This window comes from Malus domestica, chromosome 17 (assembly GCF_042453785.1).
Source record: "Malus domestica chromosome 17, GDT2T_hap1".
NCBI lineage: Eukaryota > Viridiplantae > Streptophyta > Magnoliopsida > Rosales > Rosaceae > Malus > Malus domestica.
Genome location: NC_091677.1, coordinates 34496852 through 34520566, shown reverse-complemented (window position 1 = coordinate 34520566; position 23715 = coordinate 34496852). Strand labels below are relative to the sequence as shown.

The 23715-nt window shown below is 39.3% G+C and overlaps 1 protein-coding gene across 2 annotated transcripts; it reads left to right on the top strand.

Annotated features, from left to right (window-relative positions):
• The first annotated feature begins 5811 nt into the window (after nt 1–5811).
• Nucleotides 5812–13513, top strand: LOC103405973 (methionine aminopeptidase 2B-like). 2 transcript variants are annotated; one of them, XM_008345002.4, is made up of 12 exons: nt 5812–6243; nt 6369–6508; nt 7204–7240; nt 7332–7466; nt 9017–9116; nt 9208–9353; nt 9447–9538; nt 9646–9740; nt 10845–10941; nt 11901–12044; nt 12150–12367; nt 13087–13513. In XM_008345002.4, the coding sequence occupies exons 2-12, from the start codon at nt 6379–6381 to the stop codon at nt 13195–13197; spliced, it is 1305 nt and encodes a 434-aa protein (XP_008343224.1). In that variant the 5' UTR covers nt 5812–6243; nt 6369–6378; the 3' UTR covers nt 13198–13513. The 2 variants fall into 2 exon arrangements, with proteins under 2 accessions (XP_008343224.1, XP_028953023.1); XM_029097190.2 differs by having other exon boundaries at nt 7201–7240.
• The last annotated feature ends 10202 nt before the right edge of the window (nt 13514–23715 follow it).

The following is a 23715-nucleotide window of genomic DNA, read 5'->3' as shown; positions in this document are numbered from 1 at the left end:
ATGGGCAATTTGCCCTTTCGAGGCTTGCTTCACACGACTCCTATTTTCCATATAAATACAAACTCCCCACAACATCAAAAGTAAGGAAATTCAAAAAAGAGGAAGAGAGAGAAAAGAGGAAGAGGAGATGAAATAATAAAGAGAGTTATTTTTGTACTACTATTATTTCAGACTCTCGATGAAAGTATCACTGCTACCCCGAGGATATACTCCAGTCACACTAACTGTAGAGGAACCTCTTAAATTTTGTGTCTTGTTTCATTTATTCCACTGCACACACCGTCAATTTTATAACACGTTATCAGCACGAGAAGCTCTCATATCAGTGGAAAGCACAACGCCATAAATCAGGTGAAGCACTATTTACCTCTCACATCCGTTAGCTAAAATCTCACAGAATAAAAGGTATGTCCATTTTCTGTCTCTCCCACCACACTAGAAGCGTCCCATCGAATTTCAGTGAGAATTGAAATTTTACGACCTGTAGTCGTCACGAGATGAGAAAACTCATACTTGATAATTGGTTTCCAGAGATCCAGAAAAATCTCATCAAACTTAGAAACCCAGATCGCATTGTTTTCAACGGATCTCGAGGACTCCCATGAATCCTCAATTGTCTGAGATGGTGATGGCAGGACTGACTCCACACAGGCCTCCCTCTCTTGTGCCTCCATCAACCCCGATGTCATCTATGTCTCTGTAGGAAGGTTCTTGTTTCGCGATGTCATGTTCCCTGGGCCATGCAAGAACAACAACAGTCTCTACTAGCCTTTTGGATTGAATTGAATTTAGGCAACCTCCACAACAACCTCGCTGGCCCTACATTTCGAGACTGGCAAAGACAGAGAAGGAAGAAAAATAATAGAAAAGGGGGATTGATGGAATGGTAAGGCACATGTGAAAAAAGTTTGGAAATGTGTGGTGTTGACTGCACCCTAAGAAAAATAATAATAATAAAATGTAAAGGGATTTGAATGGTGCACGGCACCATTTGGTCAAAGTAATAAATAAATAAAAAAACAAATATAAAGGTTTCTATTGGTGCATGGCACCATGTTGCAAAAATTAGAAAAATAATAATAACAAGGTTTGAATAAGTGCTGACAAAAGAAAGAAAAATAATAAATAAAAGGAGGTCTAATACTTCTTGTTATTTATGTGAATTGGCGTTGGTTTAAAACCTTTTCACAAGTTCTATTTACTTTAAAGCAATTTATTTATCATGGACGGTATTACCGCCTACTGCTTTAAGTTTTGATTTATTTGAATGGTGTTGAATTAATGCCCTTGTCACAAACTTTATTTACTTAAATGCAATTTATTTATTATGGCTGGAATTACCGTCTATTGCTTTAATTTATTTATTATACTTATCTTTTGTTACGATGAATATAATAAGGACCCAAAGTTCTTTGATTAGATCAGAACCTGCAATTTCTTGATTCTCATCATATAAAAATGATTGGACCCAAAGTTCCATATACAAAAAGATCGGGCATGAAGTCCCTTGATCCTCAAGATTAGGACAAGAAGTTCCTTGATGAGTATCGTAAGTTTGCAGTGCCGCAGTGCCTCAACTTAATTGTAATAAAAGCCATAAGAGTCTCAATCTACAGACTATTAAATAAGGACCAAAAGTTCCTTATATCCATACTCAAATTGGTTTAGTAGAAGTTTTTATTAAGCAGATAAAATTGATTACCCGCGCTTTGCTCATGAAAACAAAATTGCCAGTTTTTACATGGGTACATGCTATTTTGCATGATGCAGTATCAATTTGGTTGAAATTTGTTACCAACCATCAATACTTCTCAGTACAACTCGTTTTTGGAAACCAACCAAACATTATACATTTACGAGTTTTTTGTTGTGTTATCTATGTGCCTATTGAACTGCGACAACATACTAAAATAAGGCATCAACGCAAATTGGAAATTTATGTTGAATTTGATTCACCATCTATCACTCAACATTTGGAACCCTTGACTAGGGATATGTTTACCGCGTAGTTTGCGGACTGTCATTTTGATAAGACAATTTTCTCGCCGTTAGGGGGAGAAAATAACATCGTTCCATAAGAATGATGAGAAAATAGCATTCTAGAAAAATGGTAAGAAAAAACCGTTATAGAAGAACGAAGAGAATTTGTCTTATTTTGATTCATGAAACAATCAATGAGAAAAATGAAGTGAGAATGATTAATGATGCAACGAAATTGATGAAATCATATATAATTGCTGCAAATGTACCTACAAGAATTGATGTCCCTGTTGGACAAAAATAATGATGCAGTAAATGATTTCTCTGTTGCACGCCTGAAGCATGGCAGATTCTTAGACTAAAAAACAGATTCAATCTTTCGAAAAAAGAAAAATATGGCACTACTAAACTATTGCATTCCCGAAGCATAATTGTTGCATACTAGAAGCATGATAATCGCCGCATGGATATACGTCCTAATAAGGACAATCTGCAAACATGGGAATTTTGGTGTCTTATGCATGAAGCATGATAGACGTATAGGTTCCAATAACTCAACTCCCGAAATGGAGATTAAAATCCAAGCTCTATAACGCTCAAGAAGAGGTTATGATCCGCATTCTCTAAATTACGACTATCCTGGAAGAGATCGTGTAATGATCTTAAAGAGGCAATGGATATCTAAAAGCTTTTATGCATGCGCATGCACATGAGAATACGGGAACACAAATTGATGATAACCAATAGTAATGTTGGTTTTTACAAGTAGCTACTAAATTCATAAATGAGCTGTGTTGATATTGAGTCCCGTTCTTTTCCGTCAACAAAATTTATTGGCCAAAAATGGAGAAAGACAATTTCATTACAATTTTGTAAGAACATGGAAAAATGGACCTATATACTTGAATACAATACAAATAGCCAAAATATGTTGAACTTAGAAGGTTATATATAGACATTTGTAATGCAGTGAAATACACTCACATGATATGACACAAGGTTTCTAATTGAAACCTAAAATTATACTCTTGTAAATAAGTTAATATGAATGGAGAATCATATATGAAGGGTTTTGAATCATCCACATCATATCTTCATAAGTAAATCCCTCAAGAATACATGGGAGCAAACTGCTTTGTATAAATTTCAAAGGAAAATGTGTCATGAAGTGTAGAAAATCCCTGAAGGATTCATATTGCTTGAAGAAAGCCTTGAAAAGGTAAAACATAAATTATGTACTCAATACCAATGGAGGATATAAATTGTCTTAGTGAGTATTATTATTATTATATTGTTAAAATCTCTTGCAAGACTTGATGATATTAAATTGAAACTCCTGAAGAGTCTAAAAAGAGTATAAAGTGTTGAGAGAAATATTATCTCAAACTGCAAATTTAACAATATGCCAACATGAATCTTATCCATGATGTTTATGATATTAAAGAATCATATAAATTGAAAATTATGAGTTGAATACTCAAATTATTTAGACACTAAAAATGATCATTTATCTTCGCGAGGATAAAGATAAATTGATATTTGGTCTAGAAGTACCACATCTTAGTGAAGTATATGCTTTATTGTATTTACACAATACATTGAATGAAATAAAGCTTATTTATTGATATCTCCGAGAAATTACAGACATGTACATACACATGAGTTAAAACAATTAAAAATGATGGAACCTTCATAAATGTTACTCATGTGAAGCATCAGTACTCGAAAATATCCCAGTAGGGGGAGACACCGGATGTTGATTATTTGGAGCCTCAGTACTTGGTGGAACTCCATACGACTGGGACAATGTGTGTCATTGGAATAAAGCCTCAAACATCTGATTGTCACTTTGAGTCCAATTTTCGGATTCTAGCAGCTGGTCAATCTTTCTTTTCATGCTGGTTGAGTAATTATTTGCAAGCACATGTAACACTCTATTCTCGTGCTTGAGCCATCTGATATCTTGTTTAAGACTTGCCACCTCAGCCATCAATGATTCAACTTTGCGAGTTCAAACAAGTAGGCGTTGACCTATATTGGAAACAGAGCTAGCACACTGAACACTAAGAGCCAAAGAGTCTTGAACGACCAACTCATCAGACCGTTCTGAAAGGATTATGTTATCCTTTGGAGTAAGAAGATTCCTAGCTACTATTGTAGCAATCATGTTATTCCTCATCACAGAGTCTCCAACTGTAAGAGGGCCATTAAAAGATAAGAATGACGGGCGCCATATATTATCCTGATGCGGCTCGTCTATATCCCTCGTGAGACTCAAATCTAAACAAAGGTTAGATGGGCAAGCTATTATCAGAAAATGATGAAGGAGAAGAATGTCAGATAAATTAAACTCTCATAAATACAACAGAGACAATTTTCACAGGTGAGAAATCTTCAAAGTGCAATTTGAATACAATCGATACCTCTATAAAAGAAGAGGCAACGTGGTCATGTGTTCAAAATTGAAGAGACACCATTATCCGAATTTCAAAAGCTGGATTTCCCTGCATAAAGTTAGTCAACATTTTTCAGATACAATCTCAGTTTTTCGGGTATCACGTGCAACTTTGTTAATGATATCTGACAGAGTTGAAAACACGTGAAGTTACCGACACGCGTAGGTAACAAGGCCACATCCGCACCACTACCTGCTATTGGGGAAATCCCTATATATGTCGACCTTCATCCTCCATGGCAAAGCACACATCCAAAACTCCTAACTCTCTCTCATTGTCGAAAATGCATCTGGAACCAAACCTCTCAACATACTCAATTTTCTTCCTTTCCAAACATAACTCTTCAAACAAGTCACACCATAGTAAGAGTATATCATATCATCAAGGTCGAAAGCAAGAGTATCTCATATTATGCTTTCTCCCTGTCCTTTCTTTTGCCCTTGTTCTTACTTGCAAAGACAATGATAAAGAAAGCAATATGTCTGAACCTCCAATCAAACTTCCTGTAAGGTTCACCTGGAACTTTTCATGATTGCTTACCTAGAATTGCTCTCAAGTAGCCATCTTCAACTGTTGATGGAGTTGTGTCTCAAGTCACCAACACCGTAGAATAATTAGCCCATTGTTGGCTCTTTACACTGAAGCTGCCATGCATGGATGAGTCACCAAGAAATGATGAGCTATCTAAATGCAAGGGTTGCATTCCATTCCTGCATCAATGAACAAATACTACAAGAGAAGATGTCACACATGCATGGGGGAAAACTAGGGAAAATACCACTTCTGCAAAGGGAACAGATAAGGCAAGTGAAAATGATACATCGAAGCTCGTAGAGAATCAACAAGCGTAACAAACACATGCTGATTCATTCCCGACGAAGCTGAAGATCACTTGTCACGTGAAGCTCTTCGTGTTCCAATTTCATTCAACCTCAAGCCTAGATAGCCTTTGAAGAAATCACAAGTCTGATTCAAGATCAAGTGTCCACTACCCTTGAATAAAATTCAGCTCCAGATAAAATGAGTAAATTCAGACATTTGGAGGAAATCTAGTAGAAGGCCCTCTAGCCCAATTCAAGAACAAGCCTGTGGAAAGTCAATAAGCACAACATATATGGTACTACTCATCAGGAGGAACAACCAAAACAGATCAAGATTTTAATGAGTCAATCAAAGACTTATGGCCATCCGAGAAGAAGTGTTGTAGAACAGTGGATGTCCACCCAAAGAATTAAATAATGGGCAAGTTGCCCTTCCGAGTCTTGCTTCACACGACTCCTATTTTCCATATAAGTACAAACTCCGCACAACATCAAAAGTAAGGAAATTCACAAAAGAGGAAGAGAGAGAAAAGAGGAAGAAGAAAGGAAATAATAAAGAGAGTTATTTTTATACTACTATTATTCCAGACTCTCAATGAAAGCACCACTGCTACCTTGAGAATGTACTTAGAAACCTCGTAAATTTTATGTCTTATTTCATTTATTTCACTGCACACACCGTCAATTTTATAACAATAACTCTTATATAATAACATGGCGTAGTTGCGGTCACAATGTAAAATCTCTAGTCAAGTTGATATTCTCAGTCCGCAAATAGGGTTTTAGGTATTTTCCCCTCTCTGTCCCTTCTGCTCTCGATAATTGTTTGTCTTGTTTAATTCTAACCCCCACCCCCGGTACCTTCCTTGAGCTCCTCCCTAAAATCTCGTACGTCTGAATCGTACCATCAGCATCACCGGCATCAGCATCTAGGGCTTTAACTGTATATTCAACAGATCAGTTTTGCAGTAGGCTTGTCATTACAGGTAAATTCTGCCTTCCCTCCTGCTCATTCATCTGCTTATTAACCGTGCAATTTGATTAAGAAGGAGAAGAAGAATCGTGATGTTTCGAAATTGAATTTTATATTTGTTTTCTGTTACGTTTACAGGTGATTGGAGATGGCTGAGGTAGTTTTGAATGAAAACATCCCTTCTTGTGAAGAAGAAAACGAGACTTTGGAGCCTACAAACAAGGAGGCCGCTCAACAATCTCCAACTTTGCATCTTGTAGATGAAGATGACGACAAAGGTTTATAAATCTCCTCCTTAACATTTAATCATTCATAACTTTTATTAGCATTAATTAGCTTCTTCATCTCTGAGGAAAACATAATCATGACTATATTAAGGAATGAATCAAGCTACAAACATGAATGCCTTCATGCTTAATCGTGTTTATATGTATTCACCCACTCAAAAGAAAATCCTTAAATTTCTTTAATCACGTTAATGTTTGGAATTTATCATGAAAGGGAATGCCTTTATGCTTCTACTCCATTATAATACTTATCTTTTTCAAGAGAAACAAAAAATTATAATACTCAATTAATCATCACTTCTGCTATTTCTTCAGAACTTCTGTATCTAAGAGTCTAAGTGGTGCTATAATCCTCCATGCAGGTTAAGCATTCCGTTGTGGTGTGACTATTGTATTAGAGCCCGCCATTTAGTTAACCATAGAATATTTTAGTTGATGGTCCAATAGTAGATATACCAAGTTATCCCCCGAGATTTTATTACGGTGAGGGATGAGCAAAAATCTAGGGCTCTGATTCGGAGAATGAAATAATGTGGGGGCATTTTAAGTTTTTTATATTATAAATACTGATATAGTGGGGCATTTTAATGTCTTATACTTCCAATTTGTTCGTGTGTTTTTCTTCTAATGTATCAAGTTTTGCATCTCACCTCTCTCTTTCTCTCTCTGCCTTTCTCCTTGAGCAGACATTTCAAAGAAAAAAAAGAAGAAAAGTAAGAGCAAGTAAGGAAAATTTTTGTGGTGTTACAAACAAATGCTTTTTTGTTTGAACATTAAAATTGAATTTTTGTTGAATTTCTTTCCTTATCTGCAGGAAAAAGAAAGCACAACATGAGCAGACTAATCCACAATCTATGCAAGGGCAGACTGATCCACCATCTATTCCTCTTGTTGACCTGTTCCCATCTGGGGAGTTTCCCGAGGGTGAAATTCAACAGTACAAAGACGAGTGAGTGTATTTGATTGTTCTTGTAATTTACAGCACTTCTTTTAATGGTGTTTGGAACTTTGTAATTCTCCACTAGTTAAAGAGGCAAGTCTGCTCATGGGCGAAAGTGTAACCCATATTTCTCTAGTACCAGAATTGAAAAGGGCCTGTTGTTTGAGGTGGAATTTTGGGGAAAACTAGGAATTTTTATAACAACATTTGATCCCAGCTGAAGGTAATGGAGGAAAGAAAAAAGAGAAGAAAGAGGAGAAAGGGGGAGGGGGGGGGGGGTAGGAGCCAAGAGTTGTAAAAGGAAATAGAGGAATTGAAGAATAATTGAAGTCTGATGTCAATTGCGAGAGGACGGGTGTTGGCAGAGCAGGGGTAGAACAAGTCAATAATTAGGATAAGTAGTTTGGAATGTACTTGGGAAGTGAAAGGTAAATAAGTTTTAGTTATGGGGTTTCAGTGAAACCAGTTCTTGGAGATTTATCGTTTCATGTTACTTTACAAGATTGGAAAACTGCTTTTAGGTATGATTGGGATGATCTATTTACAAGTGTTGCTAGAAGTGTAATCATGTTTCTTATTGCGGGATAATGTTCCTGGGATGTTATTTGTATCAGGGGGAAGGCAGATGTCTTGTCCAGTATTTCTATGTATTATGTACATTAGTTGCTTCTCAATTAATTTTTTTTCTAATCTATAAATATTGAAAGTTAAGACCTGTGATTCTCCAACAGTGCATTATGTGTGAAAGAGGAAGTGACAGTGGGGATTATCTGTTTCTTCACTGCTCTATAGTTGATTTGAGTTGGGTGATTGCAGCTGCATGTTGCTCTTTTGTCTGTGAGATGTATTAGGCATCGGCAGCACTAAGAAGCCAAATCTTCTGATTATTGTGTTGTGTGCTCACTATATTTTGGTTAACCTGGATGGAGAGGAATTTTGTGAATCATAGTCGTGGAGGAGGTGTTATGGGATAAAATAAGATTCGGTTCAATGTCTCCGGGATATTTTGTTCTGCAACTTTGGGGAGTTAGAATGCAGCTTTCCTGGAAAAATTGAAAGGGTTTTGTTGGATAGCTTTTATTTGTTTATTTATTTTGTCGTGCTCCTGCAGTGTTCTAGTCTACAATAGCTGTACTTTAGTATCAGGGGGGCTGAAATATTTACTGAACTTCTGTTTCTCATGAAAAATATTTCATAGAATTTTCATGTATAACAGCCAGCTAAAATAATCTTAGTTTTCTTTGAGCATAAGTAAAAGTTATAATATTACATGCCAATTGAAATACAATTGCTTATGAAGCTTTTCAATTTATAGATCAGGAATTTTGGGTTAATGTACGTGCAGTGAAACTGAGTAATATGCTTAGAATGCATGACCAAGAGCATTTTACCCTTGGTAATGGACAACCATCAATGTAATATGCTCTCAGTGTAACCGTCTTATTGGTTAAAGTCAGCCCAAGTTTGATTTGCATGATACTGGACCTGTGCGGCTATTTGTATATCATTTGTGTGTATTTCTTCAAGATAGAAGTTAAATTTGGTATTGTGTTTTTCAGTAACCTTTGGAGGACTACCTCTGAAGAGAAGAGGGAGCTGGAGCGCCTTGAAAAACCAATGTATAATTCTGTTCGTCGAGCGGCAGAAGTTCATCGCCAGGTGCAGTTTTATCATGCGAATGTATTCTGCTTAAATTGGCATAGAAGGAATGAGAGGAAATTATCCTGTGGCTTTGTTTATTTGTAATTAGGTTCGGAAATACATCAAAGGCATCTTAAGGCCTGGAATGTTGATGACTGATTTGTGTGAGACTCTGGAGAACACAGTGAGGAAGTTGATATCTGAGAATGGTCTGGATGCAGGCATTGCTTTCCCGACAGGATGCTCTTTGAATTGGTAGACTTTTTAAAATTCGTCAGCTTCGAATTTAATTTCTTCTATTGTTTACCACATAAGTCTGTTTGTGTTCATTCCTGTTCTTACTGTTAGGGTTGCTGCTCATTGGACCCCTAATACAGGGGACAAGACTGTGCTTCAGTATGATGATGTAATGAAGCTGGATTTTGGAACTCATGTTGACGGTAATTCATCCTTCTTGTGTTTTAAAGCCTGTTGGGAAGTCAGCTTTTGGTGAACTCTAGTATGCTTGGCCAATTTTATAGTGCATGAGTTATTGTTGACTTTACAGGAAACATAGTTGACTGCGCTTTTACAGTAGCATTTAATCCTATGTTTGATCCACTCCTTGAAGCCTCGCGTGAAGCAACAAATACGGGTATCAAGGTAAGAATTTATGCGTTGAATACACTTTTTTTCTTTCTTATAGTTTAGGCAAGTGTCAATTGAACCCATCTACTTAAAAATTCAATAAGACCCTAAATCTTTACAATTGTGGGTTGAAGTCATTATTGCTAGCAATTGTTTTGTTGCGACTAGAGTAGTATAAAGTAAGACTGATAATATCCTTACATGAAAGACAATTAAGGAATCATTCATCACAATGTCATCACTCTTTATACTAATTGAGGTGAAATATGCAAGCAATTGCCGCTACATTATCTAAGAGACAAGCCAAACATGTAAAAACCGGGTTTTTTGTCCTTCTGTCGTGCTCCGAGACCGTGTAGAATATCACTAGAGGTGAAATTAAACTTTGTTTGCTCTTCTCTCAAGGGAAGCTATTTAAAGTGTATAATGCATATGAGAAGAAAGAAGTAACTACACTGACTGTAAAAGTTAGCTCCTGATTGTACACCTTACAAGTGAGCTTATTATACAATTCAACAAAGGCCTGATATTATGAGGGTAAGACAGGGAAATGAACTTGTAGCATTTGATGCCCTTGTCTACTTCTAGTGCTTCCAACTTTAAGGGTATGTTTGGGTTGAGGGACTTCCAAATTCCACGGCATTTAGACAAAATGAAGAAGAAATGAACCACAAAAAGTTAGAAGGAAGTAGAAAATACACCACATGAACATTACAAAGTTGTGTACTAGTCATATGAAAATCCCTCTCACATACCTTGTAATACTCATGAGGTACACTTTGTAATTCCTCCACTGTCTAATTCTTTGTTATCCGTTTTCTTCTTCATTTTGCCTAAATGCCTTGGAATTTTGAAGTTCCTCACCCAAACATACCCTAAAACTAAAAGCGTTGATTGTGTTTGATCACTTTCGTTTCTCTGTAGAAGGTTTCCTGTCATCCAATGCATATCAAACTAGTTTCAACTGATTTCAAATAATTCTGGTACTCTGCTGGGATGTATAACTTGTAGTTGTTTATCATTACAAGCTGACTGGATATTTTTTTCTCTGAAACTTGAATTTAGTGCTTCAATCAAAGGTTAATTACTCTGTAATATGTTGGCTTTATAATTGTTTAGGAGTCTGGAATTGATGTGCGTCTTTGTGATGTTGGTGCTGCAATACAAGAAGTCATGGAATCATATGAGGTTGAAATAAATGGAAAGGTTTATCAAGGTAATTTTCCATGTGATGTGATTATCTTTTACACTCGTAACAAAGTACAAGGTACACATTTGTTTGAAAAGGTGCAGCCTTCACCAGCAACACATGTTGTGAATAAAATTATTGGCAACATTTGAGTTACACTAATTCTAAACAAGTAAAACTTATGTTTTGTGGTGAGGGAAGTATAGTTGTCTCAAACTAGCGAACAGTCTTTCTTTCTCAAGATCAATATCTGAAATGCTCAGTGTAAATTTATTTTACGAAGCTACTTTCTACTATTAATTTCAAGAAAAGTTGGTTAGGCATGCTTAGTCCTTTCACCGGCAGGTTTCTTGGGGTAGACCATACCGTTGCACCAAGGCACACCTTTGGTGTTGGGATTTATTGGTACATAATGAGATTCATAAATAACAAGCCACAATGGAAGTGAATAAATAGATTAGGAGGAAAGGTTGTGCGCAGTGCACACAATATTACATGGTTAGGAAACTTGTTGTAGATTACTACTCTTAAGGGGCACATGGAAACACCCAACTTTTTGAGAAATATCCTATCTATGCTCATGGAACAGAAATTTGTTCTTCACTATGAGAGTAGATGGTACAACACGTACTTGAGCCAAATCAACCACTGGTATATGAAAATACTCTCTTCCCTAAGTGTAGGAGGGAGGGTTTGAACCCAGGACACAGTGGGTTGAAGAGAAAGGCCTTAATAACCAGGGGAGTAAAACAAACACACAATTTCTCACTTTTTTTCTTTTCTGTTCATTGTTGTATATTTAGCCGACCCCACTTAGTGGGAAAAGGCTTTGTTGTTGTTGTTGTTGTTGTTGTTCATTGTTGTATATGCTCAACAAGCAACGAGTAATGGGTTTGCCAATTGTAATACAAACAACTCTTATACTTTTTATGACGTCTGTATGATAATTCTGTACATGTGAGGTAGACTTTGTCTGATGTTGACAGTTAAAAGTATTCGAAACTTGAATGGACATAGCATTGGACGTTATCAAATCCATGCTGGAAAATCTGTTCCTATTGTGAAAGGCGGGGAGCAGACGAAAATGGAAGAGGGTGAATTTTTCGCAATTGAAACTTTTGCATCAACTGGTAAAACAAAGTTTTTGTACTTGGCAGCAATTTGATGTGAAATAGGTAGTAGTCCACATGCTATTTACTGTGCTAATTATCCCATTTTCTACAACTTATATCTAGGGAAAGGGTATGTCAGAGAAGATCTAGAGTGCAGCCATTACATGAAAAATTTTGAAGCTGGCCACATCCCACTGAGGTTGCCCAGGGCAAAGCAATTGCTAGCAACAATTAACAAGAACTTCTCCACATTGGCCTTCTGCAGGCGTTACTTAGACCGCCTTGGAGAGACTAAGTATCTTATGGCACTAAAGAATCTGTGTGATGCCGGCATTGTGCAGGTAATTTTCATCAAACAACTTGCTCATCGAAATGTAGGTATATTAATAGTCGTTACAGCTGTGCTTCTACACTAATTTTTCATCACTATCTGATATTGTGAAGCATGGCTTAGTTCGATTTCTTTATGCTGTGAAATAGTTTTCCTGTAAACTGAATTTGCTCTCTGGTCGCAGTGGCCTTAGTTGCTGTCACACAAATAGAGTTTATTGTATAGTACTTGCATATGTTATGGTTCCAGACCGATTCTAGACTGAAGCTGAAATTGCTGGTCTAGAATCAGGTGAATGGGTCCAATTTCAGATGGTTGCAAGTCTTTAAATTGACGTTCTAACATGCTTGAGGAAAGGGGATTTTATTTTGTAGTTTACCTAATTGAGTGTCTCTGGAAATATCTTCAAGTCATTTTAGGATGAAAATAAAGAACCGAGGGTAAAAAAAATAAACCTACTTGAAATATGTGATTCTTGTGTATCTGGGTTGCTCTTCCTTGCTCTGTAAATTAAATTTGCTAACTATCCAACCACCGCCAAAATCACAGTCAGACATGTGCATGATTTTTTAAATGAGTAATTTATGTAGATTTGACAGTATGTAATTTCCGAGGAACGTTTCAATATATCACAATGTAGCTTTTATTATATGTTGTGTTTGGCCATAAGGCTTCTTGCAATTGGTTTTGATGAAGAACCTTGTTGATTTTTTTTTCTTTTTATGGCAGCCCTATCCTCCTCTCTGTGATGTTAAGGGCAGCTATGTTTCTCAGTTTGAGCATACCATTTTACTCCGGCCAACCTGCAAAGAGGTCATATCCAGAGGCGACGACTACTGATATCGGTGCCAATAACTTCTCCATGAAAACCGGCATGGTGGTTATACCATGTTTTTTCTAGATTACAAACGGGAGTGCGTTTATTTCAGTTTTCCGCATTTAGCTTTGTCTCGCAATCTTTTTAACTCTCAGTGAGGCTCTGTCATCATTTATGGTCTGCGTATGTGACTTGATTTTTTTTTTTTTTTTTTTTTAAACTCAAATTTCGCTCCCTTATGAATCTCTATTTTTTTTCTTTCACTTTGCCTGAATTCCATGGATTCCGTCGTACCCCTATTTATCCTCACTTATGAAAAACCAACTCAATTATCTACAACTTTCTCTTTACACCAGTTTTGTTTTTTATTGTTTTTAATCAAATATGCAGAATTAAATTCCCAGAAACAAGATTGCAAACATGAATGACCTTTTAAATGTTTTGCTGTTGTGTGATTATGCACTTTAATAATAACTACCATCGTATCCAATCATTATCAACTGCAAGCACCTTATAAATTGTAAATGGCATCCACACTTTTTTGTCTAAAAATTTCTTCTATCGTCGTCTTTTATGTATTTTTTGCAAATTAGGTTTATATGTTGTCCATTCATTTTGCAATTTCATGCAAGTCTAGAGCTCTTGTTATATTTTCGCGTTCAAATTATTATTATACCTTTTAAGGTCCGTAGCGGTCATTTTGCAAAAGAACAAACTTGTAATTAATTTTTTTTATTAAAATGTGAGTGATGAGATTAGACAATGGGACGAAAATAATAACACTCATCTGAATATCAATGGCTGCTTCTATAACCTTCCTTGTGCACAAAACTAGGTATTTGCCATCACTTTGACAGCACCGTAAGTAATAAGTTTGGAAACTTTTTTTGGCTTTCACATGTTAAGATGTTGCTCCAGATTATTCAATTGACTGAATCCACAACACACGAAAGGATTTCCGTTTGTTACTGTGGAGAGGAGTGGTCAGTCTCAAGAAGCCCTAAATCAAGTAAGTGATCCTCTATCATAGTGGTGGAGAGGAGTGCTTTGCACCACGGCATGGATTCAAATTCCGTTGACTCTTTAATTTTATATCTATCTAATAGATTTGTTATTTGACGGAAAAAAAGAAGCCTGAAATCAGCAATACAAAATGGGAGTTTTAACGAAACGCTACTGATACTATTCACTTTTAACGAAAAACCACATTTTTACCTTTATCTGGTGCTGCAAAGCCTGCATTACAAGGTAGTCATGGGTTTATATGAGGTTGAAATAAATGGAAAGGTTTATCAACGTCATAAGAGCATTCTCAATAAGAGGCTGTATATGGGGCTAGAAAAGTGGTGGATATAACCCAATTTAGAGCTTCAATGAATCTTTGGGGCTCCAAAAAAGAATCTCTCCCAATAAGGCGCTGTATATCTTTTGGGTTCTATGTGGGACTATATATACTATTTATGTAGTAATTTGATTACATGGTCAATTTATTTTTGTCTTAACTTTTCTTAACTTGATTTTTGGACGTGTTATATTTTAATTTATGAACTTTTTAATCTAAAAAATTCAAATTATGACAAAGTCAGATTTCATCACTTATGCACTGTTGTAGGTCCTCTTATCTCAACCTCATTCGTTGGTTTGTTTCTATGAAATTAGACAAGATAAGATTTCATTTCATAACAACCATTGGATTTAATTATTTTATCTCAATCTCATTAGTTGGTTTATTTCTCTGATTGACACATTCTCCGAAATCAAAGAAGATTTTCATTTCATAACAACCATGGGATTGGATTATTTTATCACAATTTAGTTATGTTATTTGTTTATGTGAACACGGAAAATTCCCGAAACGAAAGAGACAAGAACAACATGCACAAACAAATATTTGTATTTGATGATTTTGGGTTACAATCTCTCTTAAATTTGATCATCTGATTCAATCTCCGTAAGGTGTGTATTTGTGGATGTGTGATTGATCCAAAGGGCCGTTGGGCTTGATCTAAGGATGAACGTTCTTCAAGGGCCGTGGACTTGATCTTGAAGGTGGATTTGAGCGGATCTTCAAAGGGGCTTTTGGGTTTGATCTTTGAAGAACAGTGATGAATGGATCTCCAAGGGTTTTTGGGCTTGATCTTGAAGAACAATGATGAACGGATCTTCAAGGGCTTTTGGGCTTGATCTTGAAGAACGGTTGGATGTGTGGATTTGTCGACGTTTGTTGATCCAAAGGGCCGTTGGGGCTTGATCTTAGATGAACAGTGACGAACGGATCTCCAAGGGCTTTTGGGCTTGATCTTGAAGAACGGTTGGATGTGTGGATTTGTCGACGTTTGTTGATCCAAAGGGCCGTTGGAGCTTGATCTTGGATGAACGGATGATGAACGATGGTGCTTTCTTCAAGGGCCGTCAGGGCTTGATCTTGAATTGGTGGATGGTTGATCCAAGGGCCGTCGGGGCTTGATCTTGGATGAATGATGAACGAAGAACGAAGAACACTTTCTTCAAGGGCCGTCGGGGCTTGATCTTGAATTGGTGGATGATTGTTGATCCAAAGGGCCGTTGGGGCTTGATCTTAGGATGAACGATGAACGAAGAACGCTTTCTTGATTCTTCGGGAACCTGGATGCTTGAGAGCTTCAGAGTTTCAGAGCTTCAGAGCTTCAAGAGTTTTGCCTAATGATTTTGGTTCCCATAAATGAATGAATTAGCCTTCTATTTATAGAAATTTCCAAGGCCTAATTTTGAATATAATATCCCAGATGAAATAAGTCGTTTCTGCCAGGTGTTGACATGTGTCCTGTTTGATGACTTTTCCAACTATTTCGATTTTTTGTTTAGACACACGCTACGTGTAAAATTTATGTAATACATGAGCGTTGAAACTTTGATTTATCGGTCAACATTTATTTACTGAAATTTTGATGTCTACAAATGCCCCCACTTCAAGGCGCGTCGTATACATGTGCTTGTCGCGTGTAGGAGATGCGTTTTGAAGTCACTTAATATAGATGTCGATCCAAGGGCCATCGATGCTTGATCTTGAATTGGGCTGGAGCTTTCTTCAAGGGCCGTTGAGGCTTGTTCTTGAACTTTTGTTTGAAATTTCTTCAATGGCCGTTGAGGCTTATTCTTGAACTTTTGTTTGAAATTTCTTCAAGGGCCGTCGAGGCTTGATCTTGAAGGTTGAAATTGGACCACAAGGAACTTCATGTGGTAGATGATCTTTGGCTTTGGTAGTGGATGAATCAGCACGTATTTTGTTGCACTTGTTGACTTTCCACAGCTTTGATCTTGAACTGGATTGGAGAACTTTCTGGATTCCTCCAATTGTTGACTTTCCACAGCTTATTCTTGAACTGGGTTGGAGGATTTTCTGGTTTCCTCCAATTGTTGACTTTCCACAGCTTATTCTTGAACTGGATTTGATTCAAGGGTGGTAGACACTTGATCTTGAATCGGATTTGTGATTTCTTCAAGGGCCGTTGAGGCTTGATCTTGAACTTTGGCTGGAAGCTTCTTCAAGGGCCTTTGAGGCTTGTTCTCGAAGGTTGATTCGAACACATGGCAAGCAGACACGAGGTAAAGGTGACAGCCTATTTCTTTGTTCAATCTTTTTAATTCACACCTGAGCAGTTTGGTCAACGGTATGATCTTCAAGATTGATGGGCTCTTCTTCCAGTTGGTGACTTGATCTTTAAGGATTCGATTCAAGGGTGGTGAATCGGCACGTGCAGCCCACAACGCCTAGTAAGTCGACCCAAGAATTTGAGGGTCAAAACGAGTTTACCGTCCAGAGTGATTGCAACCCTGATGATATGAGATACTTTTGATTTTGAAGAAGTAGCGGATGACTCAGCACGTGCTTTGTTGCACTTGTCTCCACATGCTTCAAGGTATCATTTTCATTTCCTTTAATTGTTCCTCAGGCAGATGCGGCATCTTCTCGAGTTCTTCATCTCAGACTCTTTCTGCTGAGTTGATTGTGCATGCTGCATTCTTCTCTGCTTGTTTCTTCAGGCAGATGTGGCAGCTTCTCGAGTTCCTCAGTTCGGACTCCTTCTGCTGAGTTGACTGTGCATACCGCATTTTTCTCTGCTTGTTTCTTCTACACGTTGTCTCCACATGCTGCAAGGTATCATTTTCACTTGCCTTTATCTGTTCTTCAGGCAGATGTGGCAGCTTCTTTGGAAGTACAGCAGCAATGAGAGACGAGTACTCGAGAGCAATGCTAGGTAGGCAATCAGGGAAGGGTTCCCAGCAGTCGGTTCCTTACCTGAGTTTGAGTGGAAGTTCCGGCATATTGTTTTCTTTATCCTTGTCTTTGTAGGTAGGAACAAGGACAAAGGAAAGGACAGGGAGAACGCATGATATGAGATACTCTTGCTTTCTACCCTGGTGATATGAGATACTTTTGCTTTGGAGTCATTGGCTTGCAGAGGTACCCCAAGGAATAAGGAACATTGAATGACTCGAGAGGCTTCGTTGGGAAAGCATTTTTTGGAGATGAAGAAAGGCTCTGTATGTCTGCCTTGCTATGGAAGGCGAAGGTGGACATTTATAGGAAGTTCTTTGATACATGTAGAGGTACTATTCTTTCACTCATGTCGGCAACCAATGCGTGATTGAACAGTAAACTTCACGTGCTTTCTCCTTCACCGAAAATCTTCGACAAATTGCCCGTGATTTGCGCAAAGTTGAGTGTGCATATGACAGGTGTTGACGAGGTTGAAAAAGACTGGCGGCTCTTCGATATCTGGGATCGGCGCTTCGACAAATTACCCGTGATTTCCGCAAAGCTGAGTTTGCGTGTGACGGGTGCCGATGCGTCTGGAAAAGCAAGATGCTTCTCCGATTTCTGAGCTTGCCTCTTCGATTTTTGAATGGCCTCTTCGAATTCTGAGCCCGCCTCTTCGATCTCTGAAATCCCGTCGAGTGCTGATTTTTTATAGAGGCATGCAGTTCGTTTCAAAGCACACTTGAATTTTCGCTTGTAGAAATTCCCTTCTTGCACTTCTAAGATCTTGATTTGTCCGATCTCTTTTTCCTTCAACACTTTGAAAATGTCTGGACCCTCCGACCGTCGTTTTGACTTGAATCTTGGTGAAGAGGCAGTCCCGCCTTCTCCAGACAACATATGGCGCCCATCCTTCATATCCCCTACTGGTCCTCTTACCGTTGGGGATTCGGTGGTGAAGAATGATATGACCGCTGCGGTGGTGGCTCGAAATCTTGTCACTCCCAGGGATAACAGACTACTTTCCAAACAGTCTGATGAGTTGGCTGTTAAGGATTCTCTGGCTCTCAGTGTGCAGTGTGCAGGTTCTATGTCTAATATGGCTCAACGCCTATTTGCTCGAACCCGTCAAGTTGAATCATTGGCGGCTGAAGTGACGAGTCTCAAACAGGAGATTAGAGGGCTTAAGCAGGAGAATAAACAATTGCATAAGCTCGCACATAACTATGCGACAAACATGAAGAGGAAGATTGATCAGATGCAGGAATCTGATGGTCATATTTTACTTGATCATCAGAGGTTTGTGGGTTTGTTCCAGCAGCATTTGCCTTCGTCTTCTGGGGCTGTACCGCGTAATGAAGCTACAAATGATCAACCTTCGATGCCTACTCTTCCTGGAGTTCCGCCGAGTGGTGTGGCTTCAAATAGTCAGCCTCCGGCGCCTCTCATTTCTGGAGCTTCGCCGAGTGGTGAGGCGGCACCTGATCGTCCTTGAAGATCCCCTCTTGTAAATTTGATTTTGATTTGATTTTATTTTTTTTTTGCTGTAAACATATATATTATGCACACACACATACATACATATTAATTTTTTTTCATGGACTGATTCACCATTCCAAAACCTTTTCCCCTTTTTTTTTGCATGGTGCTAGCCACCAAGGATCCACTTACTTCTTTATATATATATATATATATATATATATATATATATATATATATATATATATATATATATATATATATATATATATATATATACATATATACATATATATATATATTTTCTTTCTTTTTCTGCACATGGTCTTTTTTTTTTTTTTAAATTAATTTTTAATTAATTTATTTATTTTATATATATATATATATATATATATATTTTTAATTTCTTTGCACATGGTGCCTGAAGCACCACCTTTGCTTTTCCCTTTTCTTTCTTTTCCTTTCGTGGTGCTTACACCCACCATCACTAATGAAATGATGGCCCTTATACTCACACCGCACCATGATATATATACATATATATATTATTTTATTATTATTATTTTATTTTTTTTTCCTTTATATACGGTGCTATGCCAGCCTGGGGTACTCTCGTTCCCCTGGCAGAGTTGATGCAGAGGTGAAAGAGGTGGCAGAAGTAGCTTTTGCTTTGCTTCTAGTCGTGATACCCAACGTGACACCACTTGCGACGAGGGCGCCTTTGTTCTTTGCGCCGGTTATGGGAACAGCTTGAGCCTTCCTTGACGTCATTGATTTTGGAAGTGTGCTTATATTCCTTGAACGGAGAAAGAGATGAGAGGCAGAGATTGTCCCACCGGGCATGCCAATTTGTAAACACGGAAAATTCCTGAAACGAAATAGACAAGAACAACGTGCACAAACAAATATTTGTATTTGATGATTTTGGGTTACAATCTCTCTTAAATTTGATCCTCTGATTCAATCTCCGTAAGATGTGTATTTGTGGATGTGTGATTGATCCAAAGGGTCGTTGGGCTTGATCTAAGGATGAACGTTCTTCAAGGGCCGTGGACTTGATCTTGAAGGTGGATTTGAGCGGATCTTCAAAGGGGCTTTTGGGCTTGATCTTTGAAGAACAGTGATGAATGGATCTCCAAGGGGTTTTGGGCTTGATCTTGAAGAACAATGATGAACGGATCTTCAAGGGCTTTTGGGCTTGATCTTGAAGAACGGTTGGATGTGTGGATTTGTCGACGTTTGTTGATCCAAAGGGCCGTTGGGGCTTGATCTTGGATGAACAATGACGAACGGATCTCCAAGGGCTTTTGGGCTTGATCTTGAAGAACGGTTGGATGTGTTTGCAGTTTCAACTCGTGCAGACAAGGAGCATTTGGTGCCGTGTTGCAGTTTCAGCTCGTGCAGGCAAGGTGCTTTAGTGTTACCTTTTATGCTCGTGCAGACCAGGAGCTTAGTGCCATGCAGTTTTAGGCTCATGTAGGCGAGGAGCCTTGTGTCTTGCAGTTTAGGCTCTTACAGACAAGGAGCTTTGGTGTTGCCTTTTATGCTCGTACAGACGAGGAGCTTTGGTTCGTGCAGTTTAGGCTCGTGCGAACAAGGAGCATTTTGTCCTACAGTTTAGGCTCGTGCGGACAAGGAGCTTTGTGTCTTTGCAGTTTAGGCTCTTGCAGACAATGAGCTTTGGTTCGTCAAGCGATCTGAGAGAGTTGTTCCTCGCAATCTTCATAGCAAGGAGCCTTGACTGAGTAGTTGAAGAAGTCTTCTGGGAAGATGTCACGCATCGTGATGGGGATGGATGATCTTCGTGTCAAAGTTTCATTATCTCCAACACTTTCACATTGTTCTGGAGGTGAATAGGAGCTGTTTTGCCCCATTTCCCATTGGTGAGCTTGTGGAGAAGACATATGCTTCTTGTGCAATTTCTTCGGAGTGACATAAGTCCATCCTTCAACTTCACTCGGCTTGACTGGCATGTTTTTAGAGCATGCCCCCAGCGATTGAGGTGAAAATTTTGAGTTGACAGAGCCGAAAGTGATGTCTTCTTCCAGGATTTCGTCTTCTTTGTCTTCTTGGGCCCTCTCTTCAGTGCGGTCCTCTTGGGTTTGTTGCCGTGAAGATTGGCCGGTGTAGATGATGGTGCGCCTTCTTACCTTCAATGGTCCTTTTGTGTCGACTTCCAAAGTTGCTTGGCGCCTCATCCTTGAAGGAATCAAGCTTTGAACATCGTCTTTTCCTGCTAGACTATAGAGCTTCTCTCCCTTTGGCGTTGTCTTTCTGTTTCTAGAAAGCTTCTTAGTTTCTTCGAGTCTGTCCAAAGCCGACCGTTGCGGAGGAGATCTAGCTGTGCCGCTTTGTTTCTTAGGTTTTGATAACCTTTCAAAGACTGATCTTTGCGGTATTGGCGTCTCAAGCCTTTTGAAGACGGAAGTTTGGTCTCGACCACTGAGGCGATCAAGTGCTGCAATTCTAGGTTTTGAATAATTCAGCCTTTCGAAGACTGAAGTTCGAGGGGCGGGTTTAGGCTCCTCTTTTGGCCTTGTGGCTTGTGGTCTTGGCTTCCTCGTTTTTTTGTAGGTTACCGATGTCCACCCTTTCTTATCACCAGTAGATGCATCTTGGTTGCTTGCCCCCGGTGATGGTTGTGTAGGAGGTGCCATGTGACTTGAACATTGACGGGAATGGTCATGCATGCTTCGGAGATGCACAGGATCGAGTGATTCAAACACGATAGTAGTAGTGTGTGCCGCAGCCGTGTCTTCGAGGTCAAGCTCGATTTCCCCTTGTTGTGATAGCTTCAGGATGAGATCTTTCAGTACGAAGCACTTTTCCGTTGAATGACTGATGAAGCGGTGAAATTTACAGTATCTTGGGTTGTCGGTATGATTCATCTCTTCCGGCCGTCTGCACTCAGGCAAACTGATCACCTTCTTGTCCAACAGGTCATCCAGCATGGCAACTACATCAGAGTCGGGGAATGGATAAATCTTCTCTTCAAGCTCCTTCAAAGTGCGTCTACGCATCTTTTGATCACGAAAAGCTTCGGTTTGAATCGCCTTACCTCGTGTGGAGATTTTGACGGGAGCTGTGTTGACCGGCATCGCTTCCTTGGTGGGTTTCCATGCAGCCTTTTCCACCTTTGTCCCAAGAACTTTGTCGTTCTTGTAGTCGACGATTGGTTCTTTCTTCCCATGATGGGCGATGCTCAGTTCCATGTCATGGGCGCGAGTGGCCAATTCCTCGAAGGTCCGTGGTTTAATGCCTTGAAGGATGTATTGCAAACCCCATTGCATGCCTTGGATGCACATCTCAATTGAAGAGGTTTCCGAGAGCCTGTCTTTACAGTCGAGGCTTAGAGTGCGCCATCTATTGATGTAGTCAATGACTGGCTCGTCTTTCCACTGCTTTGTGCTCGTTAGCTCTAGCATGCTCACAGTGCGGCGGGTGCTGTAGAAGCGATTGAGGAATTCCCGCTCCAATTGCTCCCAACTGTTGATGGACTCAGGCTCCAGATCCGTGTACCACTCAAAGACGTTTCCTTTCAGCGAGCGCACAAACTGCTTGGCGAGGTAGTCTCCCTCCGTCCCCGCGTTGTTGCAAGTTTCGACGAAATGTGCAACGTGCTGCTTTGTGTTTCCTTTTCCATCAAATTGCATGAACTTTGGTGGTTGATAACCCCTTGGCATCCTTAGGGCATCAATCTTCTTGGAATAGGGCTTCGAGTAGAACAATGAGGTATGTGAGCTCCCTTCGTACTGTGCCTTGATGGTGTTGGTGATCATCTCCTGCAGTTGCTGGATAGAAAGAGATCCCATGAGTGCCGCTGCTTGGTCTGGCTCCGGCTTCACATCGTTTTTCTCCACCTGAGGCTCATCTTCTTCGTCGTCTCTTCTCTTTAGTGGATCATTCTCTGGGTTGGGGTTCTCGCCGTCCTGTGGCTCCAGTCGGCAATTTGCAAGTCTTTTTCTTCCACAATCTGTGTTAGCCTTGCAATCGCTTCATTCATTTGAGCCAGTTGTTCTTCAACGGAGGTAACGCCGATAGTCATGACTTGTGCGACCAATAGACGTGACTTTCCTTTAGACATCCAGGATGCTGACGAAGAACGTCGTTGGCTGCTTTGGGACGTCATCGTGTGTGCCCCAACATCATGCTTCGGTGCCCCCAGTGAGGTCAGGTTGATGACATACTCACACCTTGGATGCTCCCCTTGCTCTTTTAGCGGCACCAATTTTGAAGTGGCATGTTGAGGAGCGGTTGTGGCGCCAATGGATTGTCCGTTTGCGGCAGAAGTGCTTAGGATCTTTCCCTCAGTGGTTGCAAGAATGGCTTGTCCCTTGCTTGATGCCATTGATTTTGAGGTGTGCTTGGATTCCTTGAACGGAGAAAGAGATGAGAGGCAGAGATTGTCCCACTGGGCGTGCCAATTTGTGAACACGGAAAATTCCCGAAACGAAAGAGACAAGAACAACGTGCACAAACAAATATTTGTATTTGATGATTTTGGGTTACAATCTCTCTTAAATTTGATCCTCTGATTCAATCTCCGTAAGGTGTGTATTTGTGGATATGTGATTGATCCAAAGGGCCGTTGGGCTTGATCTAAGGATGAACGTTCTTCAAGGGTCGTGGACTTGATCTTGAAGGTGGATTTGAGCGGATCTTCAAAGGGGCTTTTGGGCTTGATCTTTGAAGAACAGTGATGAATGGATCTCCAAGGGGTTTTGGGCTTGATCTTGAAGAACAATGATGAACGGATCTTCAAGGGCTTTTGGGCTTGATCTTGAAGAACGGTTGGATGTGTGGATTTGTCGACGTTTGTTGA